At 29.2% G+C, this 20,564-nt stretch overlaps 1 protein-coding gene across 1 annotated transcript in view; it reads right to left on the reverse strand.

Moving 5' to 3' along the window:
* LOC132933947 (homeotic protein distal-less-like) overlaps positions 1-20,564 on the reverse strand; it is a 115,386-nt gene that overhangs the window by 91,241 nt on the left and 3,581 nt on the right. Inside the window, exon 2 of the mRNA XM_061000255.1 lies at positions 3,297-3,484. Within this exon, the coding sequence (XP_060856238.1) occupies positions 3,297-3,484 (188 nt within the window). The remainder of the gene's footprint in view (positions 1-3,296; positions 3,485-20,564) is intronic.

The raw sequence follows: 20,564 nt of genomic DNA on the forward strand, positions 1-20,564 counted from the left end.
CCGCAGCCGCAGCCCAACCGTGTTTCGACGTGCCTCCGGGGAAAACGCTCGCGTTCCGTATAGCTTCTCTGCATCTATATAATATTATGATGGACCCGGAAAATCGTTTTCCTTTTAAATGACTATTTTGGTTTTTCGCAGAAAATTGCCCGGCTTTCGTCCGTTTTATTTTCGATATTATATATGCGATGCGTATATTATCATCAACGAGTCCGTCCCAACAAATATAATATTTAAAATACAAAACGGATACGTAAATACCTACTATATTATGTCCATTTCCGAAGAGCGGCAACGCAATTTTAACTCTAAAGCTCGACGACCCCCTCCCGGAGTTCACGCGCCGAGCAATACGTGACCCCGTTTGCTCGTACGTACGATTATGTTACACGAACGTACATTCTATACCTAGACTATACCGATAATCAATACACTGGTACTTACTCGCGAATGCGGCAATACGTCGAATATCGTAATTATTTTAGATAAAAATAGAAAGCATTGTCCGTAGGTAATATGCCAAAAAAAAAACGCAGTTGATAAAAAAAAATTGAACTTAGTTGAGTATTAAGTCAACGTTTTAGAAGTCGATAGTTATCAAATAACAAATTTAACTAATATTCTAAAGTTTAATTTAGTTATATTATATAAGTTGATATAATAAACAAAAAAAAAATACAAATTTAACTGAATAAACATGGGTTGTTAGTTTGTTACAACTTAAACTGGTAAACCAATCTTTAGTTATGCGATTTAAGATATTTGACTGTTGAGTATGGCTATTACAAGTTAAAAACAATTTCACTTTTAAATTAGATAAAATCCCTCAAGCCATAAGTACTACTGTTGGGTAGTTCCTTAAAATCATGTTAACTCACGTTAAAATCACATAAACACCGCATATATGCCTATTGTAAAAAACCTTACAGATTGTATATTTTCTAAATAAATGTAAAAAAAAAAAAAAATTAGATAAAATGGTTCTTTTTTTATACATAAAATAAATATTATGAGTTATATCCTATAACAAACTACCTTGTATTGCACTGTTAAAATGTGGCGACAGTAAAAATTGGATTGTAGTATATTATATAAAAATTAATGATATAAACTATTAATATTATAAAGTTTTTTTTTTATAAACTATAGACGGATTTGTTTTCATCTTCAATAATATTATAACATATTGTGCCACCACCCTCGACCGTCTTCGGCGAGACAGTAAATCGTATTTTATAGTTTTACACACTCGCATACGATTACGTATAGCACTAACTACAGGACGCACAGTATGCTGTACATAGGTATATGAAATATATAAACACGGAATAATATAATAACAGTGCGTATACGGTTTATCTAGGTCTTACATAATAATTTATCATTAACCCGCAACTACCCACACACGACTGTGATCGCGACAGCCGAGTTGGTACTTTTCCCTTTTTGTTCTCCTGTATAGCTCCAGTGTGTATCGCGATGGTTCGTGTGATAACTCCGCGTACCGTCTTATCTCGTTCCAAAAGAGTTTTTAAATCTGTATAGGCAGGAATATCCGTAATGGGCGTATTTGATTTCAATATAATGCGTATACACTCAGAAGACACAGTATTGTAATCTAATATTATAATCGGTCTATACACCCAATTCTGCCGCTCGAAACATATTATTATTATTTTTCAACCCGTCGGCCCCCGTGTCTTACGTATTTAGTACCTACCTACATGTACCACATACCTTGCAGCCTGCGTGTTGACTTAAAACTAATAAAATGTGTATCATTTCGTAAACTCGCCACAACGACGCTGTGGTCATCGTTTAGATGTTTATGGTATAGGTTATAGGTACTAGGTACCCATCACATCATATTAATAACAATAATCATAGTTAAAACTAATAATACCTATATTGACCTGCACATATTATTGATTTCTCAATGAATATTAAAATATTAAACGGACATTCTTAATAATATCTATAATATACTATTAAAATGGTTTGTTTTGAAAACTTGTGTTTTGGTATTCAACGCATTCATTAATAGAAAATTAATAATTAGTAATTAATATTTATGTAGACTACAGAAGGTAATGTTATGATCTCGAAAACCTTTTTACAATGTATTCATTTAACTAGGATTGTTCAGTCGTAAATCTCCAATAAAAAATAGTATAGCCGTATAAGTTGGTACATAGTAGTATTAGTCCATAGTTGAAAAAAACTGTAAATTTATAAAAAAAATAAAATACTATTTGTATAATTATATAATAACAGTAGGTAGGATTCAAAAATAAACTTTTTTAAGTATGAATTTTTTCATAAATTGATTAAATTAACTTATTAAATACTATATTATAAGCTACTAGTACATCCTATCGTACATCGCTATATGCCTTAATATAATATATATAAGCTATTAATAAACTAGTGATTATTATGAATCATAATTGTATTCTTATTTTAAATATAAGGAACATCGTTAGATATAGGTATGATATATTTTAAAATATATAAAACATATATTAAAATGTTTTTACTATAAAATTAATTAACACTATAGGTATAATTTAATATAAAAATATACCTATCTACATAATCTAATACTTATGTAGTGCATAAACTATAGTATTATTTTGTATATTTAAGTATTTGGTGTGTACAAATTTAAATTGCGTTATTATTATTATTATTATTATTATTAAACACTAAAATTAAAAAAAAAAAAAAATGTATGTGCTATGATATCGCAAAATATACATTTCTGTAATTCTACTAGATCATAGTGTGCTCTGTATATTAAAATGTGTATTATTATCACTGTACATGATTTATATTTATAAATATTAAGAATTTTTAATAAGTACCTATAAACTAGGCGTATGAATATTAATATGTAATATTTACGACTAATTTATACAGGGTGATGGGAAGGGCAATGAAAACAATATTCTCCTCCGGCAAACCCTTAAGTACATTTAGAAATATATGTGTTTAAACGGTAAACATTAGACGATACGTTTAATTAAAATCATAATGATTTTTAAAAATGTTAATAGATTACCTATACCAATATTCTTAAGTTAATACATGTTTTTGTTTAAAATATAGTTAAATTATATACACCTACTGTTATTTGATTTATAAAATATAATAATATTATTAATAATTTATATATATATACTATATAGGTTTATTATTAACTTTAAATTAAACTATACGGCTATACCATGGTTCGGAATAATAATAATGATAATAAAAAGAAATGGAAAAATAACTATTCAAAAACAAACACTTACTTGAGTTTGCGTAAGTCCTAAGGATGCGGCAAGTTCAGCTCGTTCGGGTAGTGCTAGGTATTGAGTCCTCTGGAAACGTCTATTGAGCTGCTGTAATTGTAGGCTTGAATAAATGGTTCTAGGCTTCCTCATTTTTTTTCCTTTCCCGTTTACCCTGAGACTGCCATCTTCTGCGATACCACATTTTTCTGAAACGCCCAATACAATTAATTATTACTTTATAAGCCTTACGTTATCATATTATGCGTAATAGTTGTACTTAGTTAACAAATAAACAGACATTTAAAAAGCTATTTGCATCTTGATGCGTTATATCTACAATAATGCCTGTATCATAATATAATAGTAATGGTATTACACGATTATAGGAAATTAGCGAGGTTATTAGCTTTTCAATACAACTGGAGTTTATCGACGAACTTAGATATATTATAATGTTTAAGAGGATATATACTATATATAGGAAATAGGTATAATAATTTATTATTCTACACAAATACAATAATTCACAATTTATTTGAATTCGTCAAAATAGTAGTCTTGAAACAAAATGTCATGGGATTTTTTTTTGTTTAGTTTTAACTTTCGTGCATATAGTTTGCCTATGTAGCTTATAATTTATACCTATAAGCATATATGGCACACATACACTTTTAGAAACGATAAAATACTATGTATGTATATGTCTAACTAAAATTTCAATATGTTTGTATGTGATGCCTATGTATGAGTTATAACTAGTTATACCTATAATCTATATATAAATAAGAACAACAACCATTTTAATTTAAAATTATCATAATAATTGGAAATTCGGATGAAACTGTTTTAGGGTACAACATAAAAATGTAATTAGTTTCGCAATTATTATTGTTTTTACCCTTTTACTCTGTTTGACCGCACCTTTTATATGCATGTATAACCAATGGCCGTCGCAAGAAAATTAAAAACATATTTGCCGTTTACTCACCTGCAGCAGGTTGCCACCTCATCCACACCGTTATATTCACCCCCTAGTATGTACAGCCCTAAGTTCTGTATTTTTGTTTGTCTGTGTAAAAACTGTAAGCTCCCCTCCAAACTATTTAAAAATATATTATATACATGGGAAATTCTATTGACACATACACACGTCGTCTCCGCATGTTATATTATGTTTACAACTGTTCATGTTCACCCATTTTTTAAAAGTATTTTTTACCCCATTCAAATGCAAAAATAACAAAAAATAAGAAACGTAAAATATAAAAAATACAATTAGGTTTAGGTATAAAGTTGTGGGTAGAAATAAACGCAGTAATAATATATTGATTTTATGTCTATTAGTATTTTAGTTATAATAATTTATTATAATATAATAATATATTATATGTATCGTAGATATTTAAAATGGTGATAATAATTGTAGTTTTTCGATTTAAAGCCAATTTTTTTTATTTCATTGTAAGTTTGAGTAACATGTATTAATATATTATAGTATTTGGCTCATCTGAAATGTAGTTTTTCAAATGAACCAACGTCATCAGCAGAACATGGAAAAACTGATATATTATTTTATAGTATAATAAAATATGTATATACTACCATATATACTGATTAGGTACCTAGTATGATATTACAATATAGACATGTAAATCCTGCAGATAATATTTTTAACACGAACTCGTTTCGATGATTGAATTTGATCTCAGTTGACTTCTGCAATCGCATCGTTAAATAATATCACGACATTGTCATCACAAATGTCCTGAGGCAATAAAAAATACTACCTACATATATATAATATTATAATGTACATACCTAACTTCATATATCTATATGTCGCTATTATATGTTTTGGTATATTGTATTTATTATATTATATTATATATTAAAGAGTATAATATCATATGTATCTTAATCAGCAGCAAATAATAGAGCGTATACTTGATAATAATTGACGAATTATGAGTAATAAAAAAGCCAGAGCTCAATGGCGCAGATAAAAAAATAAATATATATAATAATGTCTGTGTGTGTGTGTGTGACAAAGGCTGTACCCATATATTATTTTATCGTATCTATATGTATAACGAAAATTTAAACGACTTGTCCAAAATGTATATAAAAATTAAATAACTGTCGCGATACCATGTTGACCTCAACAATCGCGTCGGTGGTGATATCCAAAAGGCTTTTTAGGGTTTTTATTATCAACGCTCTTGCGCATGCACACACATTCGAATACGGTTAAAAGACCATATGCATATGTGTATCACGTGTGTGACCTACGATTCGAGTATATCGGTGATCTTATATGATTTATCAGACAATATGTTTTTACGACTATATAATATAATAAACACGTATATATATGTCATTATCGGACGATATAATATATTATATTGTATATACACTGCACGCGGACGACAATTACAATTCTTGTGTTATCGAAAAAGGAGAGAGAATTAAACAGAAGTCAAGGCTCGGTTAAATGTCGCGTATTTATGACGATATCGTATAACACGCAAATAGAGAACAATGCGCATAATATTCTAATATATCAGCTACGTATATTATATATTATGTTATCAAATCTCTCAGCGGTCGAATAACATAACTCATATTATCTTTGTTTTATAATGCATAATATATACAAACATATTATTACGATTTATTTTTTACAGTGCCCGATGTATTTTCTGGTACATACTTATTTAATATACCTGCTTACTTATGTCCTAATTTATTGAGGGGTAGGTATAGGAGGTACCTATGACCTAGAGCTATCTGTCTGAATCAGGAGGATTTGAAAACTTTACATCAAAATTGCATTTAAATATGACGTCATTATAATATTATATTCCTTATAACTCTCATTCAATATAATACCTAATATATATATATGTATGTATGACACTTATCAGGGGTATGTATGGTATCTGTATTAGGTACTTACTACCTACGTATAATATAAGTGTATATAACTATTCTTTACAGTATACAAAATACTTAACGTTACTGTCACGACACATGGTCGATCGATTGGTATCTTTTTTGGTCGTGTTTTGATGTAGGTATTTTATGTTCTTTTCAAATTATTTCTTACCTTCATCGAAAAATATTGTTTGGTTCAATATTTTTCGGTTTGGTTCCCTACGACACACGTTAATAAAAAATGCTTATTCCCGGTTTAAACTCGTGTGCGATATACACACCGCCCTGCTCATAAGATTTTAATTACACTATTGTGCTTTGTTGCAGTAATAATAATTTATTACAACTGAACAGTGTACACAAAAAATCGAATCGCTGTGAAGAAAAATTACATCATTATTAAATATTAACGCTACCATCATGCATCATTATCCGTAATTAAAAAAAAAAACACGACGACGACGACGACGTTTTAACAATATTCAAATAACACATATCATAATATATTACATTAAATATAATATTGTTGATATGTGTGACGTGTACGCAAGCATTTTGGACGAAGTTGACGAGTTGAAAAGCTTAAGTTTGTTGATTTTAATTAAGTTAAAATATAGATACATATCATATTATTATTCTATTATGTGCTTACATCCTAACCTGTAGTGCAGTCATAGAAGGTGTAATTCATATAATGATATAGGTTGTAAACTATAAGTACTTATAGTGTGTATACACCCAAAACAACTTTAACGAGTTACTTTGCTGTAGCACTCAACACCAGTGGTTATAGATCATCAATGAAAATTGCATTATAAGACAACAGAAGTTATAAATGTGTTAGGTATATTGATTTCAATTAGTAAATGTCATTTATTTGCTATATGATATATTCATTAGTTGAGTTGACATTTTTAAAGTTTTAATTTTCGTTGTCGGCTTAAGATTCACATAGCTTGACAAAAAATTATGTACAGTTTCAATAAAAGTACATCATCCAGACATGTTTATTTATCCTATATTATACAATGAATTTTTTTATGTGCATATTATAATGACAATATAAGGAATCTTGCAAAATTATTTAATTCAATTGAAACTGTTATGCATTTTTCGTTTGCCGGTCGCATTTATTTTGTAGACCAATATGGTACCTATATAAGTATATGTATTAATCATGTTATATCTATACCTACTAACTGGCTACTAGAAAATTAATTTTTCGTTATTTCAGAACGGTGTCGCATGACGGGGACGTCTGCAACAATGTCGTGACTATACATTGTAATTTTGTCTTTAGGTTGATACACAATTTAAAAAAACTTTACACGCTGTTTAGAAGGCGTTGCAGCGAAAAAAATATATACAACAAACCTTATAGGTAACATTGTGTTCTTCTAGAAAAAATAATTGCAATAATATTGTCATTGAATGAACGAACAAATTGCATATTCTCACGGACAAATTAATAATTATATATACACATCATAGACACTTTTGGTATGTATTCCTGAGCATTTGCTTTCAACTATACACTGTGAAAAATAAATGTATATCATATACATAATATGAGTCGAGAATACTTGATTTTTTTTAAATCTCACATACATTTTCGGGCTGTAGAGCACCTCCTCCCACCCAGACAGCAGCCCTCCAAACAGCCAGACATAATTATTATTCTCTACCACTCTTTTCTCTGTTATTTATTTTTTATTGTAATAATCTAATTAGGTACGTTGTATATACTTATATATATATATTATGTATTACACAAGTCGAAAGACACATATAATATAATATTATAACTGAAACATTTAACAGTTTAACTAATTGTCCTACAATATATCATGTCGTTTTAATTTCAAATTAAATCAAATCGCCCGTTTGCGTTAATTGTCACCATTATGACACGGTACCTACATACTATTTTATATTTACGACCTATTGCGGTATTAAATAGTGTCATTATTATACGATAATATTATATATTACCTATTTATTACCACACGGTGATCGTCTATAGGAAATTCACGCGAAGAACATATACTGTACCTATGACGTATGTATATATTTTTAATATAGATATACATATAAATTTGGTTTATTTGGGTACGTATTACAAAGAACTTATATAAATTATAATATATAATGAAAGACACTACGACAAGTTACACGGAATTTAGTCCACGCTATATGTCTATACCTATTTACTTAAACATAAATTAATATTATTAATAAAGCTGGAAACATGTATATCAAAGTTGTTTTTACATTTATATCTAACTTATAAGATTATCTACCCTTTCTTAAAACAAAGTTAAAACTGTCTATAGCATAGAGCATTATATTTTGAAACTAACATGAACCTTAATACGATTTTTTAATAGATTTATGGAGTTTTTAATGCATTTTTTTGTTTACTATTAGGAATTTCAAATATATTTTATAAGGTTTACATAGGTGCATTATTTTCATTGTATTATAAATTATAATTTTATTTTTACTATTTTTTTATAATCACACAATATAGGCATTTGCTTTGTATATAATTATTATATGTAAACTAAGAAATCGAATATTTCATGACGACTCTAGAGCAAATTAGAATTAATCAGACAGTTAAATAAATTATAGAATAACGCCTGCATTGAAGAGTTTTTGGTTTTTTTCAGGGTACTCACGTATACACAATTTACAACTTCTACAGATATATGTGAAAAGTATAGTAGATTTTTCTATTTAATGAATACTTCACGTTTATTGTGAATATTTAAATATTTTTATTATTATTATATATAGTTACCTATATAGATTAAATATTTTTTTCTTTTTGCAAATTATTACTGAAAATGTGTATTAGTACCAGTTATTGGTTAATACACTTAATACCGTTTCGTAAATATTCTATAAAGTCAATCTAGAATCAACCGACGACCGAGTTAGTCATTGTCCGCAATCGAATTATAAGAAAAACTGATAAAACGTAATTATATTTAAATTCAAGACTATTATAGTTTATACATTCAAATGGAGATAAAAATATTTATATATACAAATTAAAAGTACCTACAACAAACTTAATTGTTCAGTTTTTACCCAGTTGCAACGTCTTAATAGGTACTACGTTAAATTGTGGTAAAATGGAATTCGTTAAATTTATTAACTGGTACGACTTTTGATGCGTACAGTACAGTCACTATTATATTATAATATGGCTGGTAATAAACAAATGGAACTTCCAATTTCATAGCGTTTGAACCTTACACCGCATTGAAGGTAGATAATTCCTGCAGGCCTCGGTATATCTGTTATGCCATAATATATATATTGACGAATTTAAGTATTATAAAAGAAGTATAGTCTAGTACAAAAGCGAAAATACATTATTTGTATAGGTGCCTCCGTCCCACATATAATATATATAAAGTGGCGACGGAGCGGTCATTTGTGTTTCAAAAATCAATATAGGTTTTGATGGTTTAGGTGTGTGTGAACCCGCAAGAAAGTATGTATAGGTACCTTTTTTTTGGCCGCACGAAGGCAAAACGTCCGTATATTTTATATATTATGTACTCTGCCGGCGGCGGAACGACGTGCGAACCGACAAGACGGTCGGATTTTTTTTTTTTCATATATTTATTTATTATTATTATTATTATTATTATTATTATAACTTTTTTTTATAAAGCCACCACAACCGCCGTTGCGGTTTGACGGACGCGCCTTCGACTCCACGTCGTCGTCGTCGTCGTCGTCGTCGTCGTCGGCTTCGTCTCCGCGGTCTTCGCGGAGTAGGAGGGCCAATCGTCACGTACGTGGAGTGCGAAGAAAAAAAGTGTACACACTTGCGCACATGCACACGAATATAATAATAATGCGTGAAAATGTGACAAGGTCTAACACGAAACAACATTGTTCCGTATGTGCACACAATGACTATACACGAAATTCCATCGGTTATATTATTTTCTGTATACAATATACGCGAGTGCGCGCGGATTTTATATGCACATAATGATATTCTTAAATTCGTTATACGTTTATATAACGTACAATATAGAGACATCTGATACATATTTTAATGAAAATCCGATGAAAAATTGTCCACAATGACACTCGATATATATATATATATATATATATCCCGTTAGGCCCGTTTGGTCGTATATTCTTCATTAATAATTGTATTCTTATATATATTACTTTCTTCATAATATTATGAGATTATTTCCCCCCCAATGTACACTCAAAATGTATACATAATATATTATATATAGGATATTTTGTTGATTATATGATACTAGGTTGCGGAAAGAATGATACAGTATGGTCACTAAATATAACAAGATTTTAAAATCGTACGTTTTTTATAATAATTCGATATTATACTGCGTAAGACGGAATTATGAGAATGTTCGTACAACAGACTATAATATACATTAATATAGTATTATACGATTAGTGCGCCCATATTCCAACTTGACTTTTAGTATTTTTTGATATTGCCCGAATAGGGGTTTACTGCCCATTAAAATAAATCATTTTATTCCGTGTGGTTATTTATTAATTTTTTCCGAGGTCGATCATTAATCATTTTATATTTATAATATACAAATGCGGTATAGGTATTATGTGTGTTTTAAACGTATATACATATTAATCTACATACGTATATATACTTTTATTTTTTTAATAAAACAATCATATTTTCCCATATTATAACATAATACGAACTTCACACACTCCATTAGAAACACGCGCGCACATATTGTGTACTGTGGTTGAATGGAGCCGGAGAACAATGGGTCCGTCATATACGAGATCGGAAAGTCGAGGCGTAGATATTCGAATGCAAAGAGAAAAACAATTATCCAACGAGTACATTATACATATGATATATTATATACATATCTGTGCGCATATATTTATGGGTATATGTGATATATTATACAAGTATGTTACTGTACATATATATATAAATAAAAGAATGGAGAGCTGCAAGTGTTACATTATATATATATATGTGTGTGTGTGTGTGTGTGTGTGTGTGTGTGTGGTGTACGCATAGCAGCTGGGTCGAACCTGCAAAGTTTTCGGACTGCAAAAAAAACCTCCCGAGTGTTTTATTTCCCTAATGGATACTATACGAATGTAATACGATTTTACGTTTTACAAAATATATCCCTCCGTGGTTTTTATCTTATACTCATATTATATAATAATATGTTACCGTCAGTGTTTTAAATTCAGACTTTGAAAATGGTTAGTCAAATATTACAATGTCAGGATACGTTTAGTCATTATATCTATTGAGAACATTTATTTATAAATTTGGCTTGATTAATCTGACAATAATGTGGTACTTTGATACAATATTGACTATTCATTTAAATTTTGAACATTTCCGATTGTCGTGCAGACAATGTCATCTGTTATTCAGTATCAACATTCATTAGATTATCAGGTTTTAGAAACACGACCAGTGTCCATTTATTGCTGGGTAGGTACAACAATATTTTCTCAAGGACTGAAAAATTAAATTCAAATTTAATAAATGTACCAGTCGTTCAGCAAAGTGACTTTATACTTTAAAATGCCATAACAATTTCCCGTGCGATAATAAATTATAATAAAATAATAATAATTATATGTTATAAATTTTTCTTAAATTACAGCAATTCATTTCTAATACACGGTTAATTATCTTTAAGTTATGATTTATCATGCATTATTTAGGTATTGTTAAAGGTACCTAATTAATTATTACAGCTCCTTTAATTTTAGCTTTGACTTATAATAATGATGACTGAGATCGATGAAAAATGTATTATTTTTATTTAAGTGTTTGTGACATTATCTGCCTTAAAGTTATACTCTAAAACGTTCAATAAAACGATTAGCCAATAATATCAATACTTATAAAAAATAGTCAGAGTTAATACAGACTAGCCATTTTTAATAATATCCGAATATCATCATTGACGATAACATGTATAGGTACTATATGTATATGCTTACAATAATATATGCGATATAAAAACCACGCGTGTTATGTGTCCCTCGACGTATATTATTAGCGTATGAGTATTATTATTACCGAATACATAGGTACTGGAACGAATTATTTTGAGGTTTGCAAGGCTACAGTGCGAGTATTAGATTTTTCTTCGAAACTAGTTTAAGCCGTTGTAGGGTTCTAGTTGAAAAATAAAATCGACTATCAGGCCATACTGCTTCAGTTATCACTTGGGTGCATTTGCCTATAGACATCATTGTCATCCAGTACAAGATTTTTTTAAAAAATAAAATAATAACTTTTGTTTATAATTTGTTTACACCATGACATTTTACTAACACGTAACGTCATCTCACGCTCAGTAAAACAAAAAGATACGAAACGAATTTTTTTTTTTTATAAATGCAAATTAAAAGTCTAGGGTTTATCAACAAATTACTCTGATGGCCATGGAGCCAAATATTTTTACCACAGTTAAATTACAATAAAAAAATAAAAACAGATAAATAGATTATAACAATAATTATAATATTATTGATGGCATTTCGTATGCATACATCATCGGCATCTTAGGTCATTAGTCTATTTTATGTACCTACGAATGAATAATCGGTTTGGAATTTTAAACATTACATTTTGTTTCGATATTTACTCGAAAAATAAATTATATAAATAATAATTACTATTTGCACATAAATATATGTATGATACTCGATTGACCGAATTTTCGACTTATAGGCAGGAATAGGTATATTATTATTATTTATTATATGTGTATATAATATTAATATGAACAATTTCGTTCCAAAAATATGACATGTAGACATGTATCAGTTATATATGCTATACGTAAAACAGAGAACCAGAAACAGTAGGTATAATATATATAATACATGACGTATAATATGTATATATATATTATTCTATACAGTAATCATATACTGTATGTCTATATGAATATAATATATATATTATAGTGCGTGTCTTACATTATATAGTCGGCATTTTAAGGCTATTTAAATATATACAATTGAATTCAAATAACATTTTAGATGGTACCCTTCGGAATTTGGAAACACGCAAACACATAATATTATATTCATCATAAAGATTTATTCGAACAACAATATCGCTACAGTTTATATAGAATATATTATTTGTGTTATTAACTTTTTGAGTAATAATATATTATACAATTATGTATAATCTTATATTTTGGGTTTTCATTTTATCCAAACACCATTGAAAAAACAATATGGTTATTAGTTATATTAGATATTCATACAATACTGTTTGCATTATATTTGATTATTTTTTATTATTTTATTTGTTGACTTCTGTGGAATCGAAGATAGTTTTCAGTATCTGATGTATCAATTATTATAATATGAAAGTTTGTACACGTCGTGATTACAACAACTGCAATAACAATGCCAGAAAATAAGCTAACGCCACCGATCGTTTCAACGATTGAGGTAGCTTATAACCCGGCCGAACTAAATAGGAACTAGCTGAGCGTTTCTACGAGATAATGAGCGAAGTCCTCGGGGGCACGTGTGCGGTGTAATGTCATAATAAAATACTCATCGAGCCTTGGAGGAGTACATCATATTATTATACCTACCTATATAATATTATACAATGATATATATGTGCGTGTGCGTAGGTATATTAAAAGTTAATCCACGGCTAGCCACCGTAGGTAAAAATTTACGAAATCGTTTTTGACTTTAAACACGATTTTGTTCATTAAGTAATCAAAGCTCATTATTATTGTTATACTCCTCCGAAAATAGGTAACGTATTGTATATGTAATAATAATTAATAACGTCAAAGAACGATTATATTATAATATATGACAGCCCGTTTACGCGATTTTGTCTTCATCTAAAATTTGTTATAATATATTTTATTATTATGTAATAACGATATTTATGATGTGGATAATTTTCCCGGCAATTATAAGGCCATTATATAATTATAGATATTATAATATGCGTCATTGTGTTAAATAATTTCGATTTTCGATAATGTATTCAAACAAATGAAATAACCGACACCTAATATGTATGTTTTATTCAAAAAGTTTGAAAGCGATTTACGAAAGATCTTAAATTAAATATAACAGATAATTGTTTTGTTGAATGATGCCATGTAAAATAAATGTAAAATATATTATAAAATAATATAATATAATATACAGTGTAATCGTATTAACATATTATTATTGTGACACGGTGTATTTTATAGGCACATAAATAATAAGTCGGTTTTATAGATTATATTTAGTAGATGTAATTTTTTTGATTTGAAATCTTTTTAAAATGATTTATATAGATCAAAATATATAGTAATATTGTCTTACAAGGAATAATTTGTATTGACTATACGTTGCATTATAATCATATTTTTCATACATTTATAAATTATCTGTATACCTAAGTGTAACTATATGTGTATTATAGCCTTAAAGGTATAATAATGAATAATATATAATTATATATATATATAAACACACTTAAAATGTATAGCCTATTTCTTATACCTCAAATCGAATGACAGTTTTTTGAACAGCATTATAGACTATAAAATAATTTTAAAACAATTTTTTTCTCTCCCAATCGAAAAAATAGACACTTATTATTATAGGACTACTGCACGTCCGAAGCTACCCTGTAGGTATACCTATATAGAAACTATTATTTAGAAATTATTTAGAAAAACTATATAGAAACGTTATCTTTGACTGCGATCGAATAACGCGTATTTCAGTTAAATTATGTTTAAGACTATAGCAAACTGCTATTTTGCTGGCCTACTTTTTATAGTTTCCGCGTTATAGTAAATTAACGTAATTGCAGTACCCAAACTGAAATTGTGCCTATATATAAATGTTACAGTTGTTTTTTATACAGATTCGTTCTGATTTCAAATTTAAAAAAAAAATGTATTGCGAAGTTCTTATGCATTGACCAGTGAGAGAAATCTATAAAATCAAAAATGTACATTCTATTTCAGATTATAAATTTATACCTATAAAATTACATTATGTATATAAGTAGATATAGCTTTTAATTTACTATTTATTGTATTATAGGCGTGTGCCAATACTACATAATATTACACTCAACGCGTGTCTTTATATTATGTTTACGCGCATTTTTCCGATTATCTCAGTTTGTAATAAACACGTAGCTGGTATAGCTATTATAGGTATAAACACGTATACGTCATTTAAATTTATGTTATGAAAAAAATTAACTTTACACAAAAAGTCACGGAACCTAAAAGTTTACTTTAACAAACTTGTTTTCTTGATTGAAAAAAAATATTTTGATCGAGAATCGAGCATATTAATATTACCTATATCAGTACCTATAATATTGACATATTGCATTTTATTATAATGCTCTATATATACCTATAAATATATATTTAATGCATCTTACAATGGTAGATAGAAAATCAAATAAATGTTCGGATATTCAAATATGAAATACTGGTTTATTATTTCTTGAGTACATATTGAACCATTAATATTAAAATAGAATTATATTTTATATACATGTATGTTACATATTATAATTTTATGTAGCTATGACATTTTAACAATTACTGTTAACCTTTAAATAGGACGCCTTATAAAGATAAGTTAATCTTTTTATTTACACTCGCTATTAATTCCTCGTCATTAATCGACCGATAGTGCGTTTTACATTAAAATTATGACTTATAATAATCTGTACAACACGGACATCGTTAAATCTTGAAATCGGTTTTTATTATCAAGTCGAACTATTGGTTATATTGTACAAATGTTGTATACGACTTCGCTCTTTTGTCGACTGAGTGATGAATTCTCTGACACGATTGCTTATTATTGTCAATAATGTGATGCGTAGAACAAGAAAATCAAATAATAAAACCTCTTAATAATATTTCTTGTTGTACACGATATATTAGTTAAGTTTGACTGAAATATATTATATAATAATATAATATATACATTTCGTAATAGACTTTCTTGTCCGTCTAAAACCGCCTCTGTACGAACTATTTGATATGGGTTTTCATCAATCACAAAAAAATACAATGTACTTACACGTGCATATTAGAATGTATGATGCGTTTTTAATCGAAATACCAATTATAATATACCTTACAGTACATGTGGGGTAAACGGTATAAGTGTAATGTGTTTCACGCGGTTTTTATGTATGGGCGCTCCGAGCTTTATATATCATATTATGTGGGTACGCGTGGGGGTGTATATATAGGTATATTAATGCACAGAGAGTCGAGAGGTTATATGAGGTGGCTGACCACCACCACCCCACTACAAAACTCAGACCTCGCACGGCCGACATGGTATATTATTTTATTTTTTTTTTTTTGCCAACAGTCACCAATAGCAACATTTTCGTAACCATGTACAATACACACGCGGCTTAAAAAACTATATAGGCAGATATTTTCGTGGAGTGTGCCGAACTCTGCAGCACCCGTCTAATATCCATATATATATATAGGTACCAATACGCGCACACAATATAAGTGCACATGACACACATGTAAATGTTATAGCGGGCCACGGTCACACCGAAAATTTATAATCATTTTTCCCGTATGGGCACGGGCATATAATATAATATATATATAGGTACCTATATATGTATTATGTACGGTGTATATATATATATCTATGCGCACGTAGACGTAAATCGAACGGAATAGCCGTGCAAGCGACGCGCATCATAATATAATATAATACAATAATGTTGTGTGAACGGTATATTGTATATGTGCGCTTGTAAAGACGACGTGCATATTGTTTCGTATCGCAGAAAATATATATTATGCATTGTATGTACAATAAGTAAAAAAAGAAGTCTACATCACATACTCACATGTATTTATTATGCGCGAGAATATTGTCCCGACGTCATCGCGTATAGATACCGGTGAAAATTTAGAAAAATCAGATTATTATATATTCATATATATACCTATACTATAGGTAATAATAAGTAATCATAGGTAGGTACCTATTAATATTATATACTTTAACGCAACGGTGTCTGTATGCATATCACAATATTATTATATCGATTGGTGTACTGACTTGTGTATATAAAACATTTTTCGAGCAAGCTTAAAAATGTAAAATCCCCCAACTGTTGGCTCATTAAAAATGATATATTTTATCGATTTAATATCAGCAATATTAAATAGTAGGTTTTAACTCAGCCGAGCAAATATTTTAAGCGACTAGATTTAAACATATTAGCAAAATGGAAAGTGACTAAAATTACATTTGAGCTCTGCAGCCTTGAATATTATATTCGCTGTGTTTATGTTATACTATACCTACGTCTATACTTAATATTTAATGTGATAATGTCTCATGAAAATATTTATGTTTGTTTGAAATAATATTGTTTTTACATGTTAACAAAAAGCGCAGAAGCTGTCTATACGGTAAATCGATGTTATCTTTTCTCATACAATATCGATTTTAATCACTAACTACGACGACGTGATTGAATATGCGGTCTGATTTTATGAATAAAAAACGATGCATTATTAAAATCCGTGCTGCTGGCAATCTGTCATCGTGTCGTCTTGGCGGCGTATATAATGAAAATATGAAATTTGGAAACCGCAGCCACCGTGGTTTCGATTAATCGACCGTTACAATATAAATAATAATATAATACTGTGTGAATATATATATATTATATACGCCTATGGCTGTTCGGTATTATAAATTCGATATAATTTATTATGATATACGCACCCACACACATGCGTATACTTATTTTACGATGAATAGAAAACGATACCTATTTATAACTATAGCGATTGACACCCTGTATAATATAATAGGTAGATATAATGGGCATTATCCCTGTGTGGAGTTCATAAAATTGTATGGTTGCATATTAATAATTATCCATGTTTAAAATTAAAATGCTATGTAGGCACACAAGTACACAAATCCAGTAGCGGTAATTATTATTTATATATTAGAATTCATTTAAGGCAAATAAGCGTATAATATATAATTCAACAATTTATTTTGTCCTACATAGGTACCTATACCATATATACAATAATTGTGGTATAAATGTATGTAAAATCCATATAGCCTTCTTACTTATTCAGTTGAAGTACATCATATTCTGAAGCAGACTAATTTTGGAACGTTTATTAAATATATACTTGTATGATTTACATAACTACCTACATACAAACTGAAAAGATGAAAACGCATAAAGCAGCTTCCCAGCTATCATAGGTACCTATGTTTGGGCTATATATGACTAAGGGCCAAGATGAAGCTATATACATATATATATATATATATATATATTGTTATAAACAAGTATACCGGCCCAAAACCCAATAAAAAGCATTGCAAACATTACGAACTCGATCTATATTAAAAAATTATCAATGAAGAGATGTGCAATATATTGTAATTGTTTAGTTTGGTGAAAATCGGGGAATCGGGCGATAACACATATTGGGGATGACAGGGTCGAAAAGTGAAAGGGGAACGATAAGTGCTGCTGCGGTGTATATATTATATACGTTATATATTATATTATATTATACACTTAGAACCCTCCACCACAGTCTACAGTATAATACGAGTATATTAGTACATATATATTATAATATTATAGTTATATATTACGTTTACACACGCGTACGTGTAAATGTATTAAAAACGGTAATAAAAATTAGCTTGGGGTTGTGTTATACGATAGCACGGGCCACCTGCATCGGGTCACCCCGAGTGGAGTGTGTGTGTTTGATCCCATTGTTATCGTCTCGCATTATATTAATAAAATACGATATAGATCCACATCCTTCTAATATTCCTTATAATCGGTACATTTTTGAGATTGTTTTATACTGTACGATTGAACGTGGATCAGATTGAAGAACTTGGCAATGTTGCCAAACATAAACTATAAGCTCGTTGGCTGAACATATTGTAAGCTCTTTTACCGTTTGATAACAGTATATAGGATTTAGTGGAACCACAATTGTAAACATCACTAGAACTTGCTATAACTTAAAAAAGCTCATTATAGTTTTGCAGTAGGTAGCAAACAACACTATATTTTATAATCATACAGTAATATTAGCAAATGTCAAAAATCAAATTTTCAGAAAAATAATTTAAGTTTGTGGTGAAATGTAAACAGGAAATTAGGTACCTATTAAAATATATAGTATTTTTGTTTGTTTATTTAAGTATATTATATTATAGGTATATATGACTGGACTCGATTGCCACATTTAAGTTTAATATATTTAAAAATAATTTTTTGTATATTTATATTATAAAACTTTTTTTCCTATTGAACGTTTACATAACGTAAAGCGTCAAAACGAATTGCGGGAAAATAACGCTGTAAAGCAATATAAGTAGGTGTAATACCTAAATATATGTGATATTATGTACTCGCGGGTTTACAGAAATATTGCATATTATTATATTATAGTGTTTGTGTCTATTCGAAAAACACTTGTCATCTGTGGACACGATCGTATACTCGTGCTGCAATGTGTGTACATGAGTTGAAACTTTTGTCTCTGAGGCGATATAATAGTGTAATATATACTGTATATTGGTATAATAATATTAGGTATACAATTATAATAGCAATATAAAAAATAGAACGAAATAACAATGAGGAAATATGAAAATTATTTTGCCTATGTGCCCTAAATAATATACCTATAGCGCTTGATAGTTTATATAGGTCCGTTGAAAAACACACAATATTATTTAGGTACCTACTATCCTATTATGTGGATATGGAATAATATATTGAGAAGAATATATGAGAATCGAAAGTTCCAATAATATTTCATTAATACTGCAGAAAATATTATAATGTACAGAAAAGCCCGACCAATTTACGCACCTGAACATATTGGTAGCGTGTAGGTACCCGTCATATTTATCCGAAAACTTATTATTATAATATTATATTTAGCTTAACTATAATATTATTTCTATTTTATTTTAATACCTAACTACTAGTAGCAGTGATCGGAAATCGGGAAAATATTATTTTTTTTTTTTTTTTTTTTTTTTATTGGGTAACCCGCGGCAACATAGGCCATTGGGTGTGGGGAGGGCACTGTAGGTTTTATATTGGGTAGGTTTGGTAGGTTTTATATTGGGTAGGTTGGTACACGTGTGTGTTGTGTTTGGCAGAATTTCTAATGGGGCACCCGTAGGTTTCTGCCGTGCCCCGGGGTGGGGGGATGGCGGCACTTGTTCTCCGGACACCGTGACTTGCACGGAGAAAAA

The sequence above is a fragment of the Metopolophium dirhodum genome, chromosome 1 (genome assembly GCF_019925205.1).
Source record: "Metopolophium dirhodum isolate CAU chromosome 1, ASM1992520v1, whole genome shotgun sequence".
Classification (NCBI taxonomy): Eukaryota; Metazoa; Arthropoda; class Insecta; order Hemiptera; family Aphididae; genus Metopolophium; species Metopolophium dirhodum.